Source organism: Calidris pugnax, unplaced genomic scaffold, assembly GCF_001431845.1.
Source record: "Calidris pugnax isolate Ruff unplaced genomic scaffold, ASM143184v1 scaffold215, whole genome shotgun sequence".
In the NCBI taxonomy this organism is placed as follows: Eukaryota; Metazoa; Chordata; class Aves; order Charadriiformes; family Scolopacidae; genus Calidris; species Calidris pugnax.
This window is the reverse complement of record NW_015090997.1, coordinates 1,241,151-1,258,779: the sequence shown is the minus strand read 5'-3', so window position 1 is coordinate 1,258,779 and position 17,629 is coordinate 1,241,151. Positions and strand designations below refer to the sequence as shown.

At 59.1% G+C, this 17,629-nt stretch overlaps 1 protein-coding gene across 1 annotated transcript in view; it reads left to right on the top strand.

Moving 5' to 3' along the window:
- SOX13 (SRY-box 13) overlaps window positions 1-17,629 on the top strand; it is a 74,813-nt gene that overhangs the window by 34,908 nt on the left and 22,276 nt on the right. The window contains 12 exon segments of the mRNA XM_014955412.1: window positions 4,767-5,049; window positions 13,289-13,490; window positions 14,070-14,175; window positions 14,452-14,538; window positions 14,907-15,079; window positions 15,770-15,838; window positions 16,021-16,135; window positions 16,219-16,301; window positions 16,387-16,546; window positions 16,760-16,869; window positions 17,000-17,096; window positions 17,188-17,331. Of these exon segments, the coding sequence (XP_014810898.1) occupies window positions 13,290-13,490; window positions 14,070-14,175; window positions 14,452-14,538; window positions 14,907-15,079; window positions 15,770-15,838; window positions 16,021-16,135; window positions 16,219-16,301; window positions 16,387-16,546; window positions 16,760-16,869; window positions 17,000-17,096; window positions 17,188-17,331 (1,345 nt within the window). The 5' untranslated portion in view covers window positions 4,767-5,049; window position 13,289.

The window sequence follows — 17,629 nt, the reverse complement described above, 5'->3', positions numbered from 1 at the left end:
GACCTGGCTCACACCAGAAATGCCCCCACCGCTTGGATGGGTCAGTAAAAACCTGAGTAGGGGATGGAGAGGCTGAATCTGCCTCAATAAAGCATTTAGTCCAAGTGTGCTGGAGCACGGGGTTGAGGTGGGGGGGAGTATTAGCTGAAATAGCTTTGCCTTCGAGCACCCCCCAGCACCTCGGCCCCCGAATGCCTCTGCAGCTGCTTTTAGCCCAAATGTGTTGGTTTTCTTCCAGGGGAAAACTGCTTCTGTTAACATTGGTGCTGTTGGGAAGCTCCCTCCTTCCCTGCCTTCTTGTCCCCTACTCCTGCGGGCAGCCCTTCGGCTGCAGAATGCAAACGGGGAGATGGATCGGAAAGAGTTGAAATTCTGTTTCTCCATAATTTAATGCTCCGTTACCGGCCGGGCCTGTGTGCCCGTTAGCAAAGATGCAGTCTGGTGGCTGCAGAGACCAGGCAGCCCCCCTTTTCCCCCCCTCCCACAGACCCCCACATGTCTATCGGAGAGGAACGAGGTAAAGTGGCTCATCCATAAACCCGGTGAAGGCAGCTCGTGGCAGTTTGTTGTCTGTTGGGAGGAAAGAGGTTAAGATGGTAAATTAAATATAGCGAAGAGAATTAGTAGAACGTGGGGCGGCAGCGAGGCTGGGGGGGGGAGGATTTGATGCTCTTTGCCCTTGCAAAATGGGGTTTTGGGGAGCTGGGCTGAGCCCAACAGGAGAAGGAAGAGAAGATGGAGAAGGAGGTAGATGGAGGAACCCGATGGTGTTGCCAGCACCAGGCAGCAGCTTCTGCCGCCGCTGGGGTCGGTGCTGCTGCCTGGTGAGAGCCAGAAATCGAAACTCTTCGGCCATGAAAGTCAACCCGGGGGAGTCAGCGGGGCCGAGCACGGGCAGGTGACATGGCGGGGACATTTCCCAGCAGAGACGAGGCTTTTCACAGCACCCATTGCAGCCCCGGTGGCCTCCAGCGCTGTCACCTCGCGCGGCTCTTTGCCTGGGGTTGGGTTTGCAGCAAGGAGCCCTCATCCCCCCTGGTCTTCCTCCCTTGCTCTGCCTGGGTGGTGGTGGCACAGCGTGGCTCTGGGTTGTCACCTTGTTCTGAGCCTGGAAAAAACACTTTTTTGAAGAAGCTGAGCTGGGTGATGGTGCGGGTTGGCCTGCAGTGGATGTGTTGGGGTGCTCAGAAACATCTGCTCTGCTCTCCACGCCAGCTGGCGAGGCCACCAGGGAGCCAGTCCCCAAGTATTGGGCAACCAACCTCCCTCCTGCCACCACCCCATGGCTGGCAGGGTGCTTTGTCCCCACCGTGTCCCCGCGGCATGCAGAGAGGAGAAGCTGCTCGGGGTGGGGAGAGGACAGGAGAGGTCTGTGAAGAGCCTGAGCTCACAGATTGTCCCCAGTGCCCTGACACTGGGGGACAGACACATGGGTTCCTGAGGCCACTGCAGCAGAAACTGGGGACCACGGGGAGCTGGGACAAAGCCCAGGGTGAGCGTGGCTGCGGGGATGGGGGGTGTGTGTGAGCTCCTGGCTGGGCAGGAGGGTCACCCTCTGGTTCACCTGCTAAAAGTGAGCAGGTTTAGAGCTGGTTTAGAAGACCTTCTGCCCTGGCCCAGGCTGGCAGCCCTGCCTGCTCCCTGCCTGCTCCCTGCCTGCTCCCTGCCTGCTCCCTGCCTGCTCCCTGCCTGTTCCCTGCCTGTTCCCTCCTCCCTGCCTGCTCCCTGCCTGCCCAGGAGGGCGTAGGGGAATGCCAGAGCCCAGCTTATCTTTTGTCTGGAACAATAGAGGGCTCGGCCCTATTGTTCTACCTTGCACGCCCAGGCGGAAAGGCAGTCCCCTGGGGCAGGGGCTTGCACACGAGTGTGCCTGTCTGTGCGGGAGGGGATTTACGGGCAGGGCCAGGCAGGGCCCTACTCGCCCATCTGGGCTTCTGCCCCCGGGCAGCTCCGCAGGTGAATTCCTGAGGAGATGGCTGCTCCGGACCTTTCCTGCTCATTTTCCATGCCGTGACACAGGGATTTCAGGAGCCAGAGAGTTAATTTGGGGGAGGTCCCCAGGCTGGAGGACCCATCCCTACCTGTGCAGGCTGTAGCATGGGCAGAGGCAGAGGAATATTTGCTTTTCTTTGGAGACTCTCGGGCTGTGATTTGGGTCTCCAGGTGCAACACTGGCCTTTGGGCTCCCCCTGCCCCGTCCTTCCTGCCACGTTGCCTCGGGTCTGTGGGTCCATCCTGGGAACTGACTTGGGGAACACGTATTTTTTCGGGGCAGGGATGTGTTTTCAAGTTGGGGCTGGACCTTGGACATGGCTCTTGATGCAACAGCCATGGGGAACACACAGCTTGAAGCCAGCACTGCCTGGGAGCACCTTGGGCTGCAAACCACAGCCCCACGGTCCCTACAGCCCTCTCCATCCTTCATTTAGGGGGAGCAAAGCAAGGCTGACCCATCCCCATCCCCGTGGGACTCCCAGCCCAGCAGCCACGTGGCTCCACTGACTTGGGGAACACGTATTTTTTCGGGGCAGGGATGTGTTTTCAAGTTGGGGCTGGACCTTGGGCATGGCTCTTGATGCAACAGCCATGGGGAACACACAGCTTGGAGCCAGCACTGCCTGGGAGCACCTTGGGCTGCAAACCACAGCCCCACGGTCCCTACAGCCCTCTCCATCCTTCATTTAGGGGGAGCAAAGCAAGGCTGACCCATCCCCGTGGGGCTCCCAGCCCAGCAGCCACGTGGCTCTGGCAGCCGGGGTGGCCGTGAAATGTCTCTGGGTCCTCCTCATCATCTCTGTGTGCCCCAGACACCCACCCCAGGGCACACGAGTGGCAGTGGGGTGTGTGTCCCTGCCTGCCCACAGCCCCGTGCAGGGGAAGGCAGCACGTGGAGGCAGGAGCTGCCAAAGCCCCTCGCTGGAGGGAACAGGCTCAGGGACCCCAGGGGGAAATGGGGATACGGGGCTGGGGGGACAGGTGGCACCGGGCACAAAGAACCCCTTGTGTGTCCTGCTGGAGCCCCGGGCTGGCTGGGGGGCAACCAGACACCCCCTCGCAGACGGGGAGGGCTGAGAGCTTCTTGCTGGAGTGGCTCTGCCCTCCTCTGAGCTGGGGTTTTTTTTTGTGTGCGGTGAAAACGATCCTGACGGGCCAGTAAAAGCTTGTTCCCAAATCTCCCTGCTCCTCCAGAGGAGTGGAGTCCAGGTCAGGAGCTGCTGCACGATCAGGATTTCATGGGTTTTACTTCCCCCAAAGCAAGAGGGGAGAGGAGGGGTGAGGAGAGAACCCAGCCCTGCAGGAGGGTCACGGTTTGGGGGGTCGCTGCTGCTGGATCCCATGGGTCCTGCAGTGGGATGGGGTGGTGGTGGGGTCCCCCGGAGTCGGGGGTCTCTCCCTAAGCCAAAATAAGGATAGGGATAAAAAAAAGCATGAACCAGACTCCTGCTCCCCCCTGTGATTTCTCTCTGCCCCATTAACACGACCGAGGTGATGCCGGTTGCGAGCCCCGTTGCTGCTGGAGGATGCTCTGCCTCACCCGTGGGGCAGCAGTGGGATGGGGTGGTGGTGGGGTCCCCCGGAGTCGGGGGTCTCTCCCTAAGCCAAAATAAGGATAGGGATAAAAAAAAGCATGAACCAGACTCCTGCTCCCCCCTGTGATTTCTCTCTGCCCCGTTAACACGACCGAGGTGATGCCGGTTGCGAGCCCCATTGCTGCTGCTGGAGGATGCTCTGGCTCACCCGTGGGGCGCAGGGCAATGGAGGGCTGAGCTGTCTCCTGAGCCACAAATCCACACCTTAAATTAGGGGTAACACCATCAAAGTGACTGAGGCTTGCACTAATAAGGGGGAGAAGTCAGGCTGAAAGCGTTTTCCTTGGGGGTCTTCATCCCGGCTCAGCCAGGCATGACCCTCTGAGCTGAAGCGCAGCAGGAGCGGGGTCGGGGCTGCCATTAGGATAAGGGTGTGATGATTTGGGGCAGATGATGGACAGTTGCTGGCACCGAGCACCCGTCCTTCAGGCTGCCTTTTCTTTCCGAGGAAGGTTGATGGTGGCGGCTCGTGGGATGCCAGCAAAAAAAAAAACAACCAATAATCTGTTGCTGAAATGTCAAGTGGCTCCAGCAGCTGGAGCTCCCCCCTTGCCCCGAATTTAGGCAGCAGCTGGGGAGGGCGAAGGGGCTCCGTGGAGCATTTGTCCCTCCATGTCCAAGCCTGAACCTGTTTGCTGCAGCTCCAGATCTCCGTGCAAAGGGACCCCGAAGGTTTCCGGGGCGCTGCCGGCTGCGGGGTGTGGGGCGCTGCGGGCGGAAGAGCGGCCCCATGGCTTTTGTTTGCCACCATGGGCTTGCGTGCCATGGATGAGGGGCACCAAGGGCTGGCTCTGAGCATCCTCTTGGTGCACACGTGTGTGCCCAGCTCACCTGGGGGAACAGGAGTGCAAACAAAATGGGGTGCCCCTCCAAAAAATAGCTCCCCGCAAAGCCTGGAGCTGGCTGGAGAAGTAATTATATTAGTGGAAGGTGTAAAATGCAATGAGAAACACAACAAGGGGGTGATGGGCACTGGCTGGTGGCATGGGATGGACCATGGGGCTGTGCCAAAATAGCACCAGGTCCTGTGTGCCACCAAGCTCCCCATGTCCCCTGTGTCACGGTGCATGGAAAAAGGGTTCACAACACCCTGCCCAGCCCCAGCCCGGGCAGATCACTGTTGAGGCGGTTGAGTCTCAGGTCTTTTTTTTTTTTTCCCTTTTCTTTTCTAAGCAGGAGAGGAAAAGGGTCAGATGTCTTTGCCCCTCCGTCATGCGATAGGAAAGTATTGTTTACGAAGCAGCCGAGTCAAACGTGCCCTCCGCTCTGCCTGGAAACGCTGAGTGAGTGAAATTACACAAAAAACGACACCGAGATTGGCCTCCCCGATAAGCCCGAGGGCCGCTTTTGGGTGAGGGGAGGACAGAAACTGCGAAGAAAAGGAGGGAGACGTGTGAACTGCCTTCCCTCGCTGCGCCCGTGCCGTGCCAGCAGCACCGCGCCGTCCCACCGGGGCTGGGTGAGTTGTCCCCGTCCTTCACCTCCCTCTGCCAGGTGGAGAAGGCTTCATATTTGCTCTGAGTTTGCTGATTTTTAAAAAATTTCTTTCCCATAATTGATTGATTGGTTGATTGATGGAGGCTGGTTCAATTGGGGAGGTTGGGGGGTTGATGGAAGGCGCCGATGCCTGTGCTGGGGGGGGGGGAGGGGGTTTGGGAGCAGCCCCGAGGACACACTCCGGGTCCCAGGGACCTGGAAGCTCCTCCAACCATCCGCCACCTTGGTGGCATCAGTGGGACCAAGGGCCTGGTCCAGCCACCCCCAGGGCTGGGAGCAAAGGGTGGGCAGGTTTTGCTGCCGTTCCTTCTGCATCCAAGTGAAGCCTCGTGCGAAGGAGGGAACTCGTTTTAATAAATTATTTCTGATGGAGAAAAATAAGGAAAGGAGGAGTGAATACCCGTTCTTCAGAGTTCCTCCCTCCTCGTGCTTTCCCTGTGTCTGCCCTTGTTAACGTGCCATGATATTTTTGACTTCCCCTATGATGCAGGGGAAGGCAGGGATGGCAGAGGAGAGGGAGGCAGTAGGAAGGGGCTCTTTAAAAATATTAAAACTGAGGGGGTTGCGCTTTTCCTTGGAGCATTTAGAGCTGCAGGGAAGGGGAGTTCCTTCTTTCGGCACTTCTCCTGTGGAGCAAATCTCTCATCTCTGCTGAGCATCCCCCCTTCTCCCGCTGCACGCCCCCGGGGCTGCCAGACACTTAAAGATGCTTTGCATGGTGTAACCATCCCTGGACAAGAAAAAACCCACCTGCCTGCCAAGCTGGAGATGCTGCAAGGGAATTTTTTTTTTTCCCTTATCGATACGTCTTCTTGAGTGGAAGCGAAAAAAAAAAAAAATTAAAAAAAAAAAAAAACCATCCTGCAGACTGTCTGGTCTTGAGGCCAGGAAACGGGAATGACCAGCGCGGTCCCATCACGTGGGCTGTCGCTGGGATTGTTCCCTCTCCTCCTTCCCCCGGGCTTTGCAGGGTTTTAAATAATTCCAGTGCGACGGAGTTTCCTCTGCTTCCCTGATGAGCTCATTCCCCGTCTCATAAATCTCGCGGCCAGGAAGTTCCACCTGAGGTTCAGTTTTTAATTCTTCCCCTGCTCAAAACCCATCCCGTCGCTCGTCCCAGTAAAGGAAAAATGTGTTTGGGTCGTGGCTGTGAAGGCGGTGGAGCTGTGCCAGTTTACACCCGGGGAAGGATCCGACTGTATTTAATTTTATTGTTTGGGTAATTATAAAACTACTGGCTGGGTTTTTTTTTTTTCCTGCATCCCAACGCAGCCGGGCTCAGGGGAAGCAGCATCCCTGGATTTTTGGCTCACGGAGGCACGGCTGGGTGGTGATGGGGGGGTCCCAGCAAAGCCCTCGTGGTGGGGGGGCAATGTGGGCAGGGTGAGTAAGCCTTTAGGCCAAGGCAGGAGAGCGTTTTGCAGTGATGTGTCCCTCTGCCATTGCCTGAGAAACCGGAGCAAGGTGATAAAAGCCGCCGCAGGAGCGTTGTGAAACCAGCAGTGAGCTGGAAATTGTTAGTAATGGGCCAGGTAGGGGGAGCATCAGGGGGGTGGGACGTGGCCCAGTTAAAACGTGCGCCGGGGCTGGGTGAAGTGGCCCACACACACTGGGAATACGTTGTGCTTGTCTTATCGTTATCACGGGAGGTTTCGTTTTCCTGTTCCCCACCCAGAGCATCCCGTGTGCCCATCACCGCCGCCTCGGGTCCGGCCGGTGCCCAGGCAGAGGATGGAGAGGACAGTCCCCAAGGGGGTGAGGTGGATTTTGGCAAGTGCGGTTATTCCACGAGGTGTAGAAAGGCAGGAGCTGGGTCTCTGAGGACAGAGCTGCCCTCTAAGGACTCCATCTGCTGCCTCTTGGCGCCCTGAGACACCCTCCCCCGAGCTGGGGTCTGCTGGGGAGGACACAGCGTGGCTCTGCTCAGCAGCCCACATCCTCTGCTCCTCCCCGAGCCTTCGTCTTCTTCTCCCTGGCTTGCGAGTGTTCACAACTTAAGTGAATTTAGTGATTAATAACGGGGTTATTTTTCTCTCTCTCCTCCAGTTTTGAATAGCAGGATTGATTCGATTTCCCCCTGAACCTCGGAAGGGCTTCTCTGCTGGCATCCATCAGAGAGATATGCATTTCATTAGCAGCCCTGGCCGTGGCCCGGAGGCCTTTGAAGAAGGCAGGTTGGGGTTTTGGGTTGGGTTTTTTTTTTTTTTTTGGATAGAATTAGTAAATGCTATGCTAGATGGTTGTAATTGCTTTAGGGTTAAATCTTCCAAGTGCCGTGCGGTAACAGGAGACCTGCGTTGCTGCTTTTCATCTCAGGAGATGGAGAATTGATGCTCCCCACCCCCAAAGAGCCCCAATGTGGCAGCACTGGGGCTGTGGCAACAGGAGCTCGTCCAGGGGTGAAGTGGGGAGACCCCAAGGGCATCAGGACGGGGGTCCCAGAGGGGACAGAGGGGACCTGGGTGGGAGGAGGGATGCTCGTGGTGGCCCTTGCAGAGGGGTGACCCCCCGTGCTCCTCCCCACGCCAGCCCGTTCCCGGGAGTTTCCGTGATGCCGATGCTCTCACCGGAGCATCACCGCGTCGCTCTGACCCCGCAGAGACGTTTCCGGAGGCCGTTACTCTTTGTGGGGGGGGTTGGGGGGAGCAAGAGATTGCCTTCAGGGAACTGATGGTGGATGGTGGATGGAGGTTGGACAAAGACCCGTCTGTTTTGTGTGTGGACAGTGGGAAATCCCAGCCTCTGCTGACGCCAGAGCTTTTCCCATGGGACCCCGAGTCATGCCAGGATGGAGAGGGGCGGTTGGGGTCTGAGGGGGGTGTCTTTTTGGGCTGGTGAAACTGCTGCTGGGCAGCTCATGAGAGCATCATCCTGCCCAATGGAGAGGGGCGGTTGGGGTCTGAGGGGGTGTCTTTTTGGGCTGGTGAAGCTGCCGCTGGGCAGCTCATGTGGGCATCATCCTGCCTGTGGCAGGGCTTGGCACACAGGGACCAGCCGGCTGCCCAGTTCTGTGCATAGGGGGCACTTATTTCTGCCCCTCTGTCCCCTGGGGCACTACACTCCCGAAATGCAACCCCTCAACTGCCAAAGGTCTCCCTTCTCGGCGTTGATTTTGCAGCTTTTCCGGCAACGTGAGCTCTCGGCAGCCTCTGGGCAGAGGGAGGTTGTGGCTTTCCGTGGGAGCGCCGCTGGCAGGTAAGAGGGTAAAAAAACCCCAGCCTTTGAAGGTGCACGGCAAAGCGTCGGCTGGAGCTCCCCCGAAATGCCAAGCATTTCCATTGCTGCAGCAGCCTGCTTTGAGGGGCAGCACGGGATGGGGGCACGCCTGTGACACTGCTGGGCTCAGGGCTGGGGGGGACACACGTGTCCTGCCAGCCCTGCTGCTCCCAGGGGCTGCTCTCCATCAGGGACACGTGGAGCTGTGGCTCTCACCTGGGGACAGCATCTCTGGGGCTGAATACATTCAGCCTCCAGATGTCTTCTGGGTTGAAAACCTGCTTTTTCAGATGCAGCAAACCCCAAGGTCTTACACTTTCTGCCCCGTTTCACCTACGGTGTGTAGAAAATGTTTTGGCATCCCCTTCCAGGCACGGCTTGGGGGTGGCAGAGCCCACATCCCCCACGGCCGCCCGCTTTCGCCTTCCCGGGGAATAACCTGCCGTCACGGGATGCTCCGTGTCCCCAGGGGATGGTGGCAGCCCCGTGAACTTCCCCCGGCCGGGGCTGTGCTCCTGGGCTGTCCCTGGCCATCCCTGCCCGAGCACGGCGGAGGAAGCCATCCATTCTTTTATGTGTGAAGGCACGCCGGGGCGGAAACGGCCCCAAAAGGACATTCCAAGTCTGGCAGGAAAACGGCCCCGTTCGTCTGGCAGGAGATGGGCTATTGTCTGTGCCGGTGGCCGGCCGGGATTCCTCGGGCCCTTCTTGGAAGAAGAAAACGTCTGTGTGTGTCTTATTTTTTCCTCTGCCCTTTCTCGAGGGGGTGCCGGGGGCTGGGAGTGATGCACGGGGCTGCACAGCGGGGGAGTTGCGCCGCCCCGGCTCTCGTCAGCATTGCTGGTTTTGCTCCCGTGGGGTGTTTTTCCCCTTGGGTTTTTTGTCCTGTGTGGTTGGGGGTGGGTTACCTGGGCTGTGGGGGTGGGATGCGGCCGTGGGGCGAGTGGCTGGCTGGCTGGATTGGTTTTGGGATGGCTGGGTACCACTCCTGAAGGGCAGAGTCTGCTGGGACTCGTGAACCGACAGCTTTCTGTTGTAACTGGGGAGAAAGAGGAAAATTTAAAAAAGCCCAAGCGCTTGCCCTGGTGCCCTGGTCTGCCTGAGGGAGAAGTGAGGGCAAGGCCAGCCCAAAAACCTGGGCAGCCCAACTCCTCCAGCCAAGGGGCAGGATCAATAGTGAGGCAGATGCGCTGTGGTGTGGGGCAGGGATGCTCTGGAACAGGGGAAGGATGCTCTGGAAAGGGGGAAGGATGCTCTGGAAAGGGGGAAGGATGCTCTGGAATGGGGGAGGGATGCAGGACCATTCCCGGACTCCCATCCTCTCTCCCGGGATGCCACTGCCTTGAGCCCAGCATCCCTGCATCTCTTCCTTGCACCCTGGCACCACGGGAAACTCTGTGTTTGTGGCTTTCTGGCCCCCTGCACTCTCTGGTATTTTAGCAAAGAGCTTGAGTTTCACGGAACCTGCTTCATCCCTGCCCAAGGGACCAGCCCCAATGCCCTCAGCCTGTCTCACCTTCCATCCTTCTCCTCCTCCAGCCTCCCTGTGAACAGAAACCCTTTTTTTTATGTCCACAGGCAGGTCCTGCTGTGGACCTTCCATCCTTCTCCTCCTCCAGCCTCCCCGCCAACAGAAACCCTTTTTTTTATGTCCATAGGCAGGTTCTGCTGTGGGGAGAATCAGAATGGTTGGGGTTGGAAGGGACCTTAAAGATCATCTCATTCCAACCCCCAACCCTGGGCAGGGACACCTCCCACCAAACCAGATTGCTCAAAGCCCCCTCCAACCTGGCCTTGAAATTTTAAATGATCCTTCCGCAGGATCATTTAAAATTTTGAAAGAAAGCCTGGTCCAGCTGGCACCGTGCCTTTATGGGCAGCTTTTTGGCTTTTCTTCCCCTTGGTGCTTTGTGCCAGCGGGGTGATGCTGGCAGCCCCTTCTCGGCAAAGCCAGATCCTGCACAAGCGACCTGGGGGGGGCTCAGGGTGCCCGGTGGGGGGGTCTTGGCCTCTCGCCGGTGCCCCCCAAGATGCTGTGGTGCCAGGCAGGGTGGGGGCTGGCTGGCGCCTGGGCATCCCTTGTCCTTTGGAGCTGTTGTGCCGCGACACAAACGGTGCCGATAGGATCGGCTGGCAGGCAGGAAGGGTGGCACGGGCACCGGGAGAATGGCAGGACGTGCCGGTCGGGGGTACGAATGGAGAAAGCAAAGCTGCCCAGCAGCTGGCTGTCGCCATCCCAAAAATCTCAGCCCTCGGACTTGCTGGGCTGGAGCTCGGGGTGATGCCTGGAGAGTTTTAGGGCTTTGATGCTTGTGGGATGTGCCCCCTAAAATGCCGTGCCCGGAGGAAGCAGCCCCAGGGATCTCTGGTCCCTCACCGAGGACTCGTGGCTCCCTGGTGGGTCCAGGTTTTGCTCCTTCGGGCTGGCACTTCACGTCCCAACGCCATTCCCTCTCTTCCCCTCCGCCCTTCATTAAATGGGAAACATGAAAGGCGAGGATCTGTTACACTCCCCGTGCCAAGGCAATTGTTCCCATCCCTATTGTCTGCCACAGGCAGCCCCAGAGCCCAGCACCTGAGCCCGGCAGCACAGGGCTGTGAGGAACCAGCCCTGTAACAAGATAACGGCGCCGTTTTCTCCTTTTTCTTCTCTCTTTTTTTATTTTTTTTTTTGTTCGGCAAACCGTATAATAAATCCACAATGAGGCCTCTTTCAAACAGACCCCTATTAAAGTACCGGCCCCATTTTTAAGAGTAAACTTCCAGTGGCACCGGGAGGTTGGGTACAATAGAAATGTGACCTGCTGGAGGAGTGGGACGGCGCTTTTGTGCGCGTCTCAAACCGAAGACATCGCTCTGTGAAGCAGCGCTGATGCTGCCACCCCATTGCCTGGGCACCCGGGCACCATCCCAGATGCAGGGAGGGAGGGCAAGGGTTTTTTTCTTTTTTTTTGCCTTTAAAAAGCCAAAAATGCTGGAAGGAGGGAGTGACTGTGCAGCCACACCTGTGGGTCCTCGGTTAGGAAAGCGCCCAGGGCAAGATGCTGCGGCCACTGTGCTTTCGTGCCTCAGTTTCCCCACCTGTAGCACATGGAGAGCGCGGGCTCTGGAGCAGCAAATCCTCCCTCCGTGGGTGGTTGGAGCCATGGGCACGGTTGCCCACTGGCCACCACCACCACCACGATGCCACTGCCAAGCGTGTGCGGTTCCGTGTGAAGGCAGACGAGGGGCTTTCGGGTGGATGCTGGCCCGTGCCCAAGGTGGCCCTCCCAGCCAAGGTGAGCCAGGGCAGGATGAGAGAGGGGGTTTTAGGGGGGTGACCAGGCGGTGCCGCAGGATGCAGTGGCCACCGGGCGATGCCGAGGCCGGGAGGAAGCCGTCGGGCCCGGCCAACGCCATGGTTTGTTCGGCGGAGGGCAAGGGAACTGAGATTAAAAAAAGCCCCGCTAAGATCAGAAAGGCTGGCGCGCACAGTGCCCTATTGTGGAGCTGTCACACTTCCCTTTACTTTATTGCTTTTGTCCAACACCCTATTGTTCCACTTCCTTTTGTCCCCTATTCACAGCCCTGGCTTTTCATTACCCAGCCGGCCTTGTTGTTTTCGTTTCTTTTGTTTGAAGTTCCTGAGAGGAAGGTTTTATTTTCAGCGGTTTGATTAATTCGCAGCTTGAGCTGGGCTTTGTTTGTTATGTCATTGCTGCCCCGGCTCGGCTCCCCCCCCCCCCAAACACACACCCCCAGCCCTGATTTCGGGGGGTCCCGAGGAGCCGTCGGGGTGTGGGGAGGTGAGAGGGAGCAGAGTGTGGGGGTCCTGGCTGTGGGGGTGCCAGCTCCTTGGGAGGATGCTCTCCCCGTCCCACCACGGCCCCATCCCACCTCGGCACCCCCTGTGGTCCTGCAGGGTCCTGGCAGCGCCCGGTGCAAATCTCTTCTTTAAGGGCCTCCTTTTCCCATTATTTCTTCCTGAATGACGAGCTTGGGGAGGGTAATATTTGTTCCTGTTCTTCTTGGTGGCCCCAAGAAGACGAGTCCCCATGAACGTGGCTACAGGTTGCCCCCCATGTGTGGCTGATCCCTTGGTGGCAAAGGGATGGTGAGCTCCTGGCATGCCCAGCACCCACAGCCATGGCACTGCTGGAGGCTTTGCAAGGGATATGGTTGTGACACATTATTGGGGGGCAGTTCCCGTTGAAAATATGGGCTCTGGCTGTGCTTGGGGGTCCCCTGGGGTTACACACCTCGTGCTCTGTAACAGCTCATGGGCTTTGGTGCCTGGCTGAGCAGCTGGCAGCAGGACCAGCATCCGTGGCCATACTGGTGAAGGTGGGGAGAATGGTTCTCCAGGTCCAGCCCCTTGCTCTGGCCAGGTTTTTGCTGGTCCCAGCTCTGTGCCGTGCCGGGGACTCCCGGAGGAGCAGTTCTGGTGGCCATCCCAGCTATTGTTCAGCAGGGCCAGGATTTCCATATCCTGTCGGAGCGGGAAACTGGCTTTGCTGCCCTGACGGCTTTCTAGGGACGGCTCCTGGGGTGGCGCAGGGGGGGCCACTCCTGAGCCAAGAGCTGGGGACCCCTGGGGTGCTGGCTCGGGTCTGGCAGGGTTCTCTGTCACCATGAGCCTTGGGTTTCTCTCTGCCGGGCTGCCAGATGAAACACGAAGGCACGTGCCCATATTTGTCCTAAATCCCATCCCTTTACATTGCTTTCTTTAGGGCTTTGCTTTGTTGCTCCTTTCCCTCCGCAGCCCAAAGCATGAAGGGCTTGTTTGCCCTGGGGCCTTCTGGCCATTGAGCCCCAAATCTGCCAAAACCTGAGCTCAGGAAGCCAGGAATGAGAGCTCAGCTTCACCAAGTCATGGCAAAAAGCAAGACCATTGCCCCTGAAAAACCAGCAGCACAGGGCACTCCAGTATGGGGCCAGGCTGGGAAAGGGATGCCCATGGCCAGGGGGTGCCCCATAGCTCTGCTGATGACCCTGTCGCCCCATAGGATGTCCATGAGGAGCCCCGTTTCTCCCCACCTGGAGCTGGATGGAGCGGGCAGCATGGTGAACTGCACCATCAAGACGGAGGAGAAGAAGGAGGGCGGCTACGAGTCCCCACCGGGGGCTGCCCCCAGCACCGAGCCCCATCCCAATGACCCTCCGGGGCCACCGCCGAGGGAGGGCACCGACCCCCAGGCCCTGCCACAGGTGAGTCCCATGGCTGTGACAAACACTGGTCTTGACCAAGGTCCTGCTGGCCATCCCTGCTCCGGACCATCCCCAGCAGAGAGGGTGGTTGTTTCCCCGGGTGGTTATTCCTCATCCTGAGGAAATGAAGGTGAAACCTTGAGGCTCCCTCAAGGCTTTGTGGCTGTTGGTGCTCTCGGGTCAGCCCTGGGATTTAAGTGCTTCATCTTTGGCGTGGAGCCACCCCCAGAAATGCTCTGTCCCTTCAGCTTCCCTTTTTAATTGCTTTTGGGTTTTCTCTCCCTCTGACCAACCTCAACCCTCCCATTCCCCACGCTGTCTCCTGGGGGGAATGGGGTTCAGGGGAGCCGGGCAGTCTAAATAAATTATAGAAACCTCCAGCAAACAAGGTTTTGTGGCAGAAGGAGCAGAGATGCTCTCAGGCTGGGCTGGGGGGAACGTGCCTGGCAGAGTGTGGTCCAGCAGTCAGTGGGCAGGGCTGGCTCCGAGCATCCCACCGGCCAAGTGTCTCCTGCCTGGAGACCTGGGGACGTCCCCGTCTGTGGGAGTGGGTGCCCAGTCACGCTGTGTGTGTCACAGGAGTCCCACTCGCCCACCGGTGACGCGCCAGAGCCCAGGAATTCTGCCTTTGAGCCGGCCGTCGGTGGCCAGGAGAAGCTGGACTTCAACAGGAACCTGAAGGAGGGTAAGAAAAGGTTTTGTGTGACCTCGGGGTCCCCCCTGTCACTCCCTTGGGGCTTTTCGTTGTTTTTGCAAAGCTGTGGGATGGGAGGGGACGGGATGGGACGGGATGGCATGGCATGGCATGGCATGGCATGGCATGGCATGGGACGGGACGGGATGGGACGGGATGGGATGGCATGGGATGAGACGGGATGAGACGGGATGGGATGGGTTGCTCACCTGCCTGTCCTCTCCCTCTCCCTGCCCTGCCAACCCCGGTGCCGGCCGGCACGGACAGTGATGCCAACCATCGAGAAGTTATTGTCCAGCGACTGGAAGGAGCGGCTGCTGGGCAGAAACACCGCCGAGTCCAAGGAAGTGAAAGGTGAGGATCCCCCCCAGGCCACCCACCTCCACCATCCTCCCTCCCGCACCCCATGCCTGGGCAGTTTGGGCTGGAAACACGGCATTTCCCACCTCAGCGGGAGGCAAAATGTGCCTGCAAGTGCGCGTATTTAGTAGGGATTTGGACTTTTTTAAGCAAAACATGAATTTGATTTTTTTTCTGGGGGGAGCATCCCTGATGAAGACTTGCCTCTGCACAGAGGGGATGGTTTAGCACATGGGCATCTTTATGCCCCCCCATGCATTAGCCATTCCCTGGCCACACATCGCCCACCAGCACCCAAGGGTGGTGGTGATGCTGTTCACCCTCCACAAGCCCCTGACCCACAGCTGCTTGGTTTCCTTCAGGAACCCAGGAGAGCCTGGCGGAGAAGGAGCTCCAGTTGCTTGTCATGATCAACCAGTTGTCCACGCTGCGGGACCAGCTCCTGACGGCCCACTCGGAGCAGAAGAACATGGCCGCGATGCTCTTCGAGAAGCAGCAGCAGCAGATGGAGCTGGCACGGCAGCAGCAAGAGCAGGTGAGCTCCGGTCCCTGTGGGCAACCTACGCTGGGGAAGCGTTTGCCAAGGACCATCCATCCCTTCGGGGATCCCTTGGGGATCTGCTGGCTGTGGGCGCAGGGACAGGGTCCCCCGGGAGTGGTGGGGAGATGGCTTTAGGGGCAGCAGGACTTTGCTTTCTCCCTGGAAACCCTCCCATTTAACGTGCCCTCCCAAAGACTCCCTGTCTTGTTCCCTGATCCCAGGAGGATGAGTGTCAAGGAAGATGGGAATTGCACTCCTTGAAATAATTGAACCACACTTGTTCCTTCCTGACTCTTTGCTCTTTGAACACCTGTTTTTCCTCTCTGGTGGCCCATACGATGCTAAGGGCAGGGGTGACACTCCTGGCACACCCTGGGGTTGGGGTGACACCGTCCCTCCCAGCCCATTTCTCTCCCCATGCCCCAGGAGGTGGCTCGGGGGCAGCTCATGGGGTGGGGGTGACACCGTCCCTCCCAGCCCATTTCTCTCCCTGTGCCCCAGGAGATGGCTCAGGAGCAGCTCAACCCCCCCCTGCCTGCCTTCTCCACGGCCCTGGGGACCCTCTGCAGACCTCTTGTCTTTGTTGTACTGGTGTTGGGTGGCTCTTGCTGGGCCGTAGCCCCACCAGGGCCAGCTCGGCACTGCCGTTGGTGCCACTGAGCCCCGCTGTCTCCCCCCTGCCAGATCGCCAAGCAGCAGCAGCAGCTCATCCAGCAGCAGCACAAAATCAACCTCCTGCAGCAACAGATCCAGGTAAAGGTGGGGGGACACCTCCCCGAGCCCCCCTCTCCCGTGCTGGGTGACTCCAGCCCCCTCGTGTGCCGGGTTGGTGTCCCCTCCTGGGGCCAGGCAAGAGGATGGCACCTCCCTGCAGTGTCCCACAGCCGTTGTCTGGTCTCTCTGCTTCTCCCCCCACCCCCCCATCTCCCCTCCAGCAGGTCAACATGCCCTACGTCATGATTCCTGCCTTCACCCCCAGCCACCAGCCTCTCCCCGTCACCCCCGACTCCCAGTTAGCGCTGCCCATCCAGCCCATCCCCTGCAAACCAGGTGAGCGGGGTTCCCCCGGGGACTGTCCCAGCCCTGTGGGGTGGCCTTGTCCCCCCCAACCCCTCTCCCTCTGCTCCCCGCAGTGGATTACCCAGTGCAGCTGCTTCACAGCCCCCCTCCTCCCACGTTGAAGAGACCCGCCGGCTCGGGCCACCTCCAGATGCAGGTACAGCCCCAAGGAACCTCCATCCCCCGGGCTGGGGTGCTGTGGGGGCTGCACTTCCCCCCCCCCCTCCTCCCCTCCACCACAGGAGACCTCGCAGCCGCTGAACCTGACGGCCAAACCCAAAGGTTCCGACCTCCCCAGTGCCTCCAGCTCGCCCAGTTTGAAGATGAGCAGCTGCCAGTCCCTCACGCCGAATCACGGGGCCACCAGGGACCTGCAGACCAGCCCGTCCAACCTGCCTCTGGGTGGGTTCCCAAGTGCCTTCACTGATGGAGGGTCCCCATGGCCACCTCCCAGAGACAGGGGACATCTCTGCTCCCTGGGGTGGCCTGGGTGGGCACCTACTGCTCTGTGCCACCCCCTTGGCACATACAGTTGTGATTTCTGGGGTGGGATGGGGTGCTGTGGGGTGTCGGAGGAGTGGGCGCTGGTGCTGATGGGTGCTGTTGTGCTGCCAGGGTTCCTGGGTGAAGGTGATGCCATCACCAAAGCCATCCAGGACGCACGGCAGCTCCTGCACGGCCACAGCGGAGCCATGGAGGGGTCCCTGAGCAACCCCTACCGCAAGGTAAGGAGACCCCACGGGGCGGTCACCATCCCCTTCTCTGACCCCACTGTCAGGTGTCAGAGCTGGGTCTCCATCCAGGTGGGCTCCATGGCTTGGAGCTGGTTCCTGATGACCCTCCGCTCTCCTGCAGGACCACGGCGGGATTGATTCTTCCCCAGTGAAGGAGCGGATGGAGGAGACCCCTGCTCACCGGCTGGACGAGGCTCTGTTGACCTGTGAGATGGACGGTGAGGACATCTGAGAGCACCCTGGTGTGACCCCCACCACCTCTTGCTCTGTCCTCTGGCTCCTGACCTCGGCCGGTGCTTTCCCCTCCAGGCTCACGGCACTTCCCCGAGTCCAGGAACAACAACCACATCAAGCGGCCCATGAACGCCTTCATGGTGTGGGCGAAGGACGAGAGGAGGAAGATTTTGCAGGCCTTCCCAGACATGCACAACTCCAGCATCAGCAAGATCCTGGGTGAGTGCTGGGGGTGGGGGGAAGGGCTGGGGCAGGACCCCCCTCTGCATCCCCACGGAGGGCCCAGCTGCTCACTCCACTCATCCTCATCCTCCTACGTATGGGTGATGCCCACCAGGATGATGCTCCCCTTGCTGTAGCATCACAGAATCACAGAATGACATGGGGTTGGAAGGGACCTCTGGAGATCATCTCCTCCAACCCCCTGCCAGAGCAGGGCCACCCAGAGCAGGTCCCACAGGAACGTGTCCAGGTGGGTTTGAATGTCTCCAGAGAAGGAGACTCCACCACCTCCCTG